This window comes from Siniperca chuatsi, linkage group LG9 (assembly GCF_020085105.1).
Source record: "Siniperca chuatsi isolate FFG_IHB_CAS linkage group LG9, ASM2008510v1, whole genome shotgun sequence".
NCBI classification, from domain to species: Eukaryota; Metazoa; Chordata; class Actinopteri; order Centrarchiformes; family Sinipercidae; genus Siniperca; species Siniperca chuatsi.
This window is the reverse complement of record NC_058050.1, coordinates 13126056-13136764: the sequence shown is the minus strand read 5'-3', so window position 1 is coordinate 13136764 and position 10709 is coordinate 13126056. Positions and strand designations below refer to the sequence as shown.

Here is a 10709-nt window from a genome sequence, read left to right as displayed (position 1 = left end):
AGGGGGCCCTAGAGAAAAAAATGTTTTGGGGCCCTTATGGCTCACCCTGTGCATATACATCCTGTCAACTATGAGTTCCTATCAAGTATACACAGAGACCCAGAAACCAACCCAGTGCTCCTGATCCAGCATAGGCGTACTGGTACTGGACCCAGGTTTTCTGCGTTTAAATTAGTTTGAGGTATTTTGGTTAAACACAACTTTATTTAGGAATATGCACCATGGGAGCACAGTATTAACTGCAGACAGGATCACCACTTTCAGGACAAAATCCCAAAAAACTAATCTTAAGAAAGAAAGGCTCTGCACACTGAAGTACAATGTAGATATTTAATCAAAAAGTCAAGCTTTTTGCTGTGATACAAGTTTGTGTTTGTGATACAAAGCTTGTTTTTTTCATTAAACACCCGTGTTGGACCCAAGTGTGCAGAGCCTTTCTTTGTCAAGCACAATATGTACTAAAATAACTAAGGTCACATTAGGTAATAATGTGGGAACACCTTAATTGATATACTTTAGTGGTGCATTTTCCTAAACCAATTTGAAATTAATCAAATTACAATTGACATACAGTGAACATGGGCCTTTTGGGGGGCCCTGGGGGTCTGAGGCTCTGGGGCCTTTGCCCTCTTTGCTTGCGTGTTAATCCAACCTTGGCTATAGATTTCACATATAGTACATTATTTAAAAGCTATTTCCTGTAGGCTATATAGTTCCTGTTTCAGGTACAGGAAAATTTGACAATTTGGTAGTTTGAAAAGTAAAAAAAAAAAGTGAAATGCTTAGTTAACATTTCCATAACGTGTGCATAATGCAAGTAATAAAATAGAGAAAAATACAAAGACATTTATTTTCAAATAGGAACATTATAAAGAGCAAATTGAGGCTCAAGAAAATAGAAAAGGATAAGGATAAGCAATATAAGGATAAGGATAAGGAGTGAAAGCAAGTACAGCTGAGTGAGTAGTAAGTAGTTTGGAATATGACATATGTAACAATATGAGCCATGACAATGAGGAACAAAATGAGGCTATTGCCATATTAAAATATTAAACATATAGAGGTGTTGTAAAGCAGCTCTGAATATTATGTAAAGAGGCCGATATACAATTATGCAGGTTTGTTTTTCAGCATGGATACCTACTTTGTAAAAGGGGCTTGTATTTTTTGTTTTCTTATACTCCCTAAAGCCACTACAGATCTATTGGTTAACTGAGATTATAAATTTCAAAGTACTGTAATTGCCTAGCTATTGGTTTAAAAGAAAGTGAGCAAAATCTTCCAGGAATCCTGTCACAATAGTCATATTTAGTGCTTTCTTCTCCAATCAGTTCATTATGTATGTAAGACCTCCACAGTGTGTTACAGCTGCAATGTGTCAAAGTCTGATAAACTCCATTTTCCTCAGTTGTTGTCGCCTGGCTCGTGCCACCTCATTGGCTACAAAGAAATGTGTTGCTGTTACGTCACTTCCTGCTCTCTTCTGCATGATGGCGGTGTCCATGACAGATCTGGCACATTGACTTCGCCTGGACGTGTGCAGTTTACCCTCTCATTAAATTATTCCGGGGACATTTGTCAGTTGACGAACTTAAACGAAATCCTCGCTACTGAATATTTAATGAAGTGAGTCGCAGGTAAACAGCTTTCTGTGCTTAAATAGCTCCGCATTGCTAATGTTGCCTGTAAATTACGTGCCTCCTGGGTACGTTACCACAGCTAGCTGTTAGCTAAGTGTTTACGCAAGGTTACAGGACACTGGCGTGTATTTACACATTATTTGCTTCATTGGCACTTGCCATCCCTGAAATATAACTTTAATTAATTTCGTCCTACATGTTTCAGATCATGGCGCTCCACAGATTGTCTTTCAGACTACGGCACACGGTAAGATCACTGTTAACAGTACTATTTGAGAAGCTGTAGATACATAACCAGGACAGAATATTAAGAATAATCCCTTTTAGATATTTTTGACTTGGGTCAGTTGCTCTGTTTAGAAAGCGAGGAGGCAAGAGATATTCTCATGTATGTTTGTGGTGTGAAACGGGTGCAAAACACAGCTCTGTGTTGTTTTTTGGGGGTTGCATTACATGGTCCCAAAATTTACAGTATGTGGTGATACCAAGCCGTGACTTGGCAGTAGGTTAATTTACATGCCCACCAATAAACCTATTACTACTACTAACTATCCATGGGTAAGGTAGCTTACATAGTTATTTTCATAGTATGTATACTGTATATATACTATTATGTACATACAAATAGGTGTGTGTGTGTGTATATATATATATATATATATATATATATATATATATATATATATATATATATATATATATATATACACACACAGTACAGACCAAAAGTTTGGGCACACCTTCTCATTCAAAGAGTTTTCTTTATTTTCATGACTATGAAAATTGTAGATTCACACTGAAGGCATCAAAACTATGAATTAACACATGTGGAATTATATACATAACAAAAAAGTGTGAACTGAACTGAAAATATGTCATATTCTAGGTTCTTCAAAGTAGCCACCTTTTGCTTTGATTACTGCTTTGCACACTCTTGGCATTCTCTTGATGAGCTTCAAGAGGTAGTCACCTGAAATGGTCTTCCAACAGTCTTGAAGGAGTTCCCAGAGATGCTTAGCACTTGTTGGCCCTTTTGCCTTCACTCTGCGGACCAACTCACCCCAAACCATCTCGATTGGGTTCAAGTCCGTTGACTGTGGAGGCCAGGTCATCTGGCGCAGCACCCCATCACTCTCCTTCTTGGCCCTTACACAGCCTGGAGGTGTGTTTGGGGTCATTGTCCTGTTGAAAAATAAATGATGGTCCAACTAAACGCAAACCAGATGGAATAGCATGCCGCTGCAAGATGCTGCGGTAGCCATGCTGGTTCAGTATGCCTTCAATTTTGAATAAATCCCCAACAGTGTCACCAGCAAAGCACCCCCACACCATCACACCTCCTCCTCCATGCTTCACGGTGGGAACCAGGCATGTAGAGTCCATCCATTCACCTTTTCTGCGTCGCACAAAGACACGGTGGTTGGAACCAAAGATCTCAAATTTGGACTCATCAGACCAAAGCACAGATTTCCACTGGTCTAATGTCCATTCCTTGTGTTCTTTAGCCCAAACAAGTCTCTTCTGCTTGTTGCCTGTCCTTAGCAGTGGTTTCCTAGCAGATATTCTACCATGAAGGCCTGATTCACACAATCTCCTCTTAACAGTTGTTCTAGAGATGTGTCTGCTGCTAGAACTCTGTGTGGCATTGACCTGGTCTCTAATCTGAGCTGCTGTTAACCTGCGATTTCTGAGGCTGGTGACTCGGATTAACTTATCCTCCACAGCAGAGGTGACTCTTGGTCTTCCTTTCCTGGGGCGGTCCGCATGTGAGCCAGTTTCTTTGTAGCGCTTGATGGGTTTTGCGACTACACTTTCAAAGTTTTCCCAATTTTTCAGACTGACTGACCTTCATTTCTTAAAGTAATGATGGCCACTCGTTTTTCTTTACTTAGCTGCTTTTTTCTTGCCATAATACAAATTCTAAAAGTCTATTCAGTAGGACTATCAGCTGTGTATCCACCTGACCTCTGCACAACACAACTGATGGTCCCAACCCCATTTATAAGGCAAGAAATCACACTTATTAAACCTGACAGGGCACACCTGTAAAGTGAAAACCATTTCAGGTGACTACCTCTTGAAGCTCATCAAGAGAATGCCAAGAGTGTGCAAAGCAGTAATCAAAGCAAAAGGTGGCTACTTTGAAGAACCTAGAATATGACATATTTTCAGTTCAGTTCACACTTTTTTGTTATGTATATAATTCCACATGTGTTAATTCATAGTTTTGATGCCTTCAGTGTGAATCTACAATTTTCATAGTCATGAAAATAAAGAAAACTCTTTGAATGAGAAGGTGTGTCCAAACTTTTGGTCTGTACTGTATATAAAAGCAACAATGAACAACAACATACAGTGTCTATATACAAGTCAAACTGCTTCTGTAAATTGTAAACAACCCCCCCCCCCAACATATAGCGCAAGGGTGCAGAGTGCAGGAACATATTCTGAATGATTCATGTAATAGGTAAACTTTATATACATGAAGTAGGTGGTTATGTGTCATTAAGCACATGTACAATCCAGAGCAACACTGTATGTCACTCTGACCAGAGTATCTATGTGCTCACTTAAGATTCAGAAACCTTCCTTTGGTTGTAGAAACTGGAGGCTTCTATTTAGTCCCAGAGGAGGACAGAAAGGGTCACCTCTGTGATTTGAGGTTGAAATGTGTTTCTATACTATTCATCATAATCTTCAAGTTAAGCTTTCCTCAAAATTATTATTTGTCTTTTTATTTCTCTTTTTCTTTTGCCTCTGTAAGTCTTGTAAATACTGTCTTGTAAACTCATGGTATGTGACACTTGAATAAAAGTATTCATTCTATTAAACCTTTGCAGGTAACACATGTAAGGTCCCTTCATACTAGTGGATGTGGGCAGCAGCAGGAGGCTGTGGCTGTAGCGTCAGAACCTGAGCCTTTCTCCGTTTTCAGAACACCGGAGAATGATCCAGTAAGCAAATGTGACTTTACCAGTGCAAATGTCGTCATCATGCTAACAGGTCGGGGGGAAACACAGCACAGCTGCTTAGTTGCAGTAGATCTGTGTTTGTAGCAGCAGTTGTCCGTACATTTGTATGATTTTAGCTGGTGATGTCACTGTTTGTCTCCTTCCAGGCATGTCAGTCAGAGAAACTTATCGGACAGTATTACACACTGCCCTCTGCACACATCCGCACTCTGTTCCCTCACGGCCTCCCTTGGCGCTATCAACAACAGGTATGTGTGCTTATGTCTATGATTGCATGCACACTATTTTAAACTTACTGGCTCATAGATAATATTTTGTGACTTGGTTTATTTTTTGAAATAGAAAAATGAAGACAAATTATCATGTATGGTTTTAGGTGAAGACCTTTAATGAAGCTTGTGTGATGGTGAGGCAGCCAGCTCTAGAGGTCATCTCTTGCCTGAAGAAAACAGACAACAGCAAACCTGCTGTGCGATATTTATTCTGTATCCTTTAAAACACACACACACACACACACACACACACACACACAGATAAACATACTCTTCTTGAAGCTTCTGAATAAACCGTTGTTAACCTTATCAAGTCGTTCAGATGGGTTGAAGGGCAGTGGGAAGACAATGTCTCTCTGTCACACGGTCCATTTCTGCTATACACAGGGATGGCTGGTGCTGCATATCCCTGATGGTGAGACAAACACAATCACACAGTACCACTGCAGAACCACAGAAAGTGTCAACAGTGATCCTACATCTTCTCTGTGTTTTTTTTGTAATACAGCTCACCTCTGGGTGAAGAACTGTAAGGAGCTGCTGCCCTCATCCTATAACACCTCTCGCTTTGATCAGCCATTACAAGCCACCGAGTGGTTACGCAACTTCAGAATCACCAATGAGCACTTCCTTTCAAAGGTAATGATTTTTACGCAGTGTGCCTTTTATGAACATCAGTCATCAGATGATCTGATGAATTTTACAACATGACAACTTGATGACTACATATGAGTATACATAGTCAAATTAAGGCTGGTGAAGTATTATAAAATTTGTCACATTATTAACAAGCATTTGGCATTTATAGACCTTAAATGAGCCTTGACTATTTCTTCACAGCGGTTTAGGTCACATGCTGATATACATAAAGCCATTAAACAGCTTGATGACACCACCTGAATTTATCCACATGTACCGCCGTAAAATGAATCATTTGATGTACGGTGTCTTTGCTTGGCATGGTAGCAATATAACAGCATGATGAGGGTTGAGGTGCTCAGCCAGGCTCTGCTCTTTAGCATGTAAAAAGGAATATGAATGGAAAAGTTCTAAATGCAACATCTTTCGAATGACAATGTAACCTTTATAGACCATCTAGGAAGTTAACTCTACTCAGGACTCACATGGCAAATTTCCAGTGGAGTTTTAACATTAATACAGCTTTTTGATAAATAAAGTAAATAAAAACTGTTGCAAACAAAGAATTATATTTAGTTTGAGATAATCCCCATAAAGCAACTCAGTCTGTAACATATTGACACATATGCACTTAATGAAAATGTAATATATATCTTAAAATTTATGGTTGAAATATTAATGAATATAATTTGGAACAAACTGAAAGATTTTTAGCTTTATGTGAAAAAACATTGGAAACTTGGGCCGTGAATTAGGATAAGGACCCGGCCCATATAAACATTGTCAATGCAACTGTCTTTAAAACTGTGCTCTTTCTCTCCCAGATAAAGACAAAGCAGCGTTATGTGTGGACAAAGAGAGAGTTCACTGAGGAGGGAAGTCCACTAGGAGAGCTCGTGGATCAGGTGAGTCCTCTCAGTGCAAATGAGTTCGAGTTTGGCTATCCCGCCCTCACATCTTGATTTTTCTGAGTATTTATTTGTGTTCATTGGAGAAGTGGTTTATCTCGCCCTCCAAGACACTTTCATCAGTTTGTTGTATTTTCTATCTGTTACCTATTATTTCCTTCTGCCCTACCAATTTCCCCACAGGGGTCATTAAAGTTTCATCTTTCACCTTGCCTGTGCTTAGTGGTGAGCAATAGCCAATGAACTGAGCATGGTGATGGATCAGCACAATATTTTTGTACCACACACACTGACAAAGGCAGAAAAGCGCAGTAGATTTATGTTCAGCCTGTGAATGTTTTACCTGGTTCTTCAACCATGTTGCTCTGCTATTGTTCACCAAATAATTTTCTCTATAATAAGGAAAACTTTGACACATTAGTGCTGCCCTATTTTGTCTGACTCATCATACAATCTAGCTTTTGGTTACTGTGAGCTTGTTGTAGGCTGTAATTAGATCTGATATTAATAGCCAGCCTTCTGACAGCGCATAATTAGACTCAAGAAATCAAATCAGTTTCAAACCTCCGGCTGAGGCATCTGTGTTAAACTGTTGGATGCTTACAGGCTTAAAGAACTAAAGAAATGGTGCATGAAATTACTGTTTGCTCCGACACTTGACCATAACGCAGTTGTTCAGATTTTCCTACAAAGTTATGTTTTGTTACTATTTAAAAGAGTACTCCACCGATTTAGCGTTGCACTCCTGTAACATTGTCAGACTCACGATGGACAGTTTAAAAAAATGATCAAAATCTTTTTTTATTCCACACATTCTTCTTCTTTGTCAAAACATGGCAACTACATTACCCACAGTGCAACTCCACTGCCAAACAGTTCGGTCAGAGATCAGGTGTGTTATGCTAGTAGCAGCTAATGTAACCTTGAATTAGCATCAGTCAGAGACGAGGAGCGGGCTACAGAGGTCTGATGAGCTCACTTTGTAACTCCACACTTCCAGATTTTTTTCATTTTCAAACTTGTAGTCTTCAGCTCCAACCAACGCTGATTCAAGTGCTGTCAATTGAGGCAATTTATCAGACTTCACTCTGCTCCCTCTGGATGCCACAACAGGGTTTTATACAACTTCTTTCACATATGCAGAAGAACTTTCCAAGACCAGTAAACAGACTTTGATGTGTGAAATTGGTGGAATTCCCATTAACAGCTTTTGATTTCCCTTTGTAAGATGGTATTTTCTTTGCTGTAGGGTATATCTCGTGTGAAGAGCAGCAGTGATGTGGTGGGGGCGGTGATGAAGGAGCTGAGGCTGCAAAGCGGGCAGCCAGAGTCAGACTTCCGCATGGCCGTGGCTGTGGATGGTGTCAACGCCCTGTGGGGAAGATCCACCATCAAGAAGGAGGATAAGAGTGCTGTGAGGAAACACATTCACAATCCTGTCATGCCTCATACTTGTCTTCATGCTTCTCTTTCAGTTTCCACAGATAGGAAGTCTTATGTGTCTCTCTTTCTTGCTGTCCGTCAGGTGGATCCAGAGGAGCTCTCTTTGGTTTATAACCTGAGGAAGCTGATGAAGAACGACTGGGTGAGAAGAACACACTAAAGGCGATAACCACAGTTGCATGAGAATATTATATTTCAGATTTTTTTCCCCCCCCCATTAACATTCACCCTTTGTCTCAGACTGGAGGCGCCATCATCACCACTCTGTCTCAGACGGGGTCTCTCTACACTTCAAAATCTGCCTACTTGCCTCAAGAGCTGCTAGGAGAGGTCAGAGATCATTTTGTTGTTCTTTATAATCTGTAGCACTTGCCCTCGAGCTCTGACAGCAGATTAGCCTTTCCTTTTCTTTTCTAACTTTGGTCATTAGTCAGGAAATTGCAAACCTGAGCTCGAGACTGCATCACTCTAATCCTCAGGACTCACGGGCAGAAGATGTTTTTCAGAATTAAGTAAAGTGATACACAAAAGACATAATGGTTATGCTTTGTTGTTGCTGTGTGGTGAGCATCTCAACATTTTGTTGTCTGTGAGCAACAAAACAGCCAGTATATCCGGAATAATTGCCAGTGTACAGATTACTTGTGACAGTTGTCCCTATCCTTTGTTCTTTGCACATAAGCGGCCCCATTGTACTAACTGGGTTGTTTAACAAACAAGCAAAGCTTTGACAGAAACTAAACAGATCTAAACAGAAACGTAATCATCATTGAATCCTCAAATGTGTCAGTACTGTCCCCATCCTTTATACCTTTTTGTTTTATGCCTAAAGCTGTACCTGTTTGCAGTGTCATACCATGTGGTTGTGTTGTTGAACTGGGTTGTGATATTATTTATAGTGGTCGTATTTATCTGATGTCTGCATGTCATAAGATCAATTTTCTAATGGACCAATAAATCCATCATTGTCATCCACCTCCTCCATTTATGCTGGGCAACAATAGAGCTGTAAAACTCAAAGTAGGGTCATATAACATTCTCACCAAATAAAAAAAATGCTGATATTATAATTGCATAATATTAATCATTTAGACTTCTCTTCTTGACCACTGACCATGTGGACTTGACTTCAACTTATCTTTTTTTAATAGGTTGATTCATATTTAAAAAATATGCATATATATATTATATAGTATTATTATATTATTATTATATTTATATATACATCATATAAAATACATGATAAAAATATGCATTATTATACATGCTTTCTCCCCTCTCTGCATTTAAATTATAAAAATATTAATATCTGTATTTGATTGAATATTGTAACAGGTTCTGTGGTGCATTATATATGATGATATGCATGTCTGTATTTTTTGATTAATGTATTAGTATCATTTATTGCATCTAAATGTTGTTAATCGTGTTTGTGGTATTTTCTTGTCTGAACATGCTATTTAAAGGGATGACCAATCTGTGTTAAAAAATAAATAAATACATATTTGATGTCCAGTATGTTGACTTCCTGTCTGTGTTTCGCTCATCAGAGTGGGTTTGACTGCATGGACCCGTTCGTCCCGGTGTCAGTGCCCAACTACAGCGAGAAGGAGTTTGAGAGCTGTTACCTCTACTATATGGACCGCCACTGGCTGCAGCATCCACAGAGTAAGTGATGATACTGTGGATGCTTTGTTTTCTAAAATTTAAGTAATGTTGTTTTAGTAACTTTGAATTATTTTTTTCCCTCATCAGGTAAAACAGAAGAAGGAAAGAAAGAACTCATCTTTTTGAGCAACAGAAATCCATCAATGTTGGACAGAATTTGTGCCTTCCTATGAAGTTACATAAAGACTTAAATCACACACATACACACATAAATATCACACACAAAAACTACATAAACGTACAAATGTCCATGTCTATAATATGTGTCCCTCTGTAAATTATGTTGCATGTGTGTTACTTTGAAAATAAAATGTTGAATACAATTTTAAAAAGTACTATTTTTGTTTTATGAAACAAGTAAAAAATATTATTGTACATCAGTTAAAATCCACTGTAAAGAACTTTTTGTCTTTTTCTTAAATTCAACATGCAGTCTTTAATTGCAAGTAGTGCACACTTGATAGTATTCAGATGTAAGCCTTGGAAAAAGATTCAGTCACATTAATCATTATGGGAATCTGAAAAACATTCTTTATGAATGGAATAGTATTATTGGCCACTTAATTATGACAATTTCTTTATGTGCAGTTGAGATGGGAAACTAGGAGAAAAATGGGTGCAGAAATGTGACAACCTTGTCTTAAACCCATATTTGAGAAGTGCCATGTTTTAGTTTGACAAAGCTATTACAATTTGTATAAATACATCCGATAACATTACTAAAATATATTCCAAAGCCGTATTTCTTAACGCTGTTCAATTGTGTTAAAGGCTTTGTAATCGTCTAAAAACATAATAAAACTCACCTTGAATGAGTTTAAGTTCTTTATTGTCACATGCACAACAATTACAGTGAAGCAGTCGATGGCCACGAAATTCTTAGATCTCAGATTCCCTCCAACAATGCTCACACAAATACGTATGAAAAAAAAGTCAGTAGTAAAATCTAATTCGAATCCAAGACATAAATAGTGCAGCAGCTAAAGTATAGGAATAAAATATGAAATAAAATATAATATGCTGTGATAGACGTGTACAGTAATAGCAAAATGTATAAACTGTAATGTAAACAGGTAGTGCAGTAATGTACATATGTAATGAGAACAGGTTGTAGACAGGTATGCACATAAATATATATATATAGTTTAGGTTTTGGGTCTTTTTTTT

General features: G+C 38.4%; 1 protein-coding gene across 2 annotated transcripts; it reads left to right on the top strand.

The window, feature by feature from the left end:
• The first annotated feature begins 1466 nt into the window (after nt 1-1466).
• Nucleotides 1467-9865, top strand: dap3 (death associated protein 3). Of its 2 annotated transcripts, none has more exons than XM_044209252.1 (13): nt 1467-1626; nt 1846-1887; nt 4481-4594; nt 4759-4860; nt 4989-5097; nt 5207-5299; nt 5393-5523; nt 6348-6428; nt 7681-7845; nt 7957-8016; nt 8115-8204; nt 9425-9542; nt 9630-9865. In XM_044209252.1, exons 2-13 carry the CDS (start codon nt 1849-1851, stop codon nt 9713-9715), a joined length of 1188 nt encoding a protein of 395 aa, XP_044065187.1. In that variant the 5' UTR covers nt 1467-1626; nt 1846-1848; the 3' UTR covers nt 9716-9865. The 2 variants fall into 2 exon arrangements, with proteins under 2 accessions (XP_044065187.1, XP_044065188.1); XM_044209253.1 differs by having other exon boundaries at nt 1469-1637.
• Nucleotides 9866-10709: the final 844 nt, after the last annotated feature.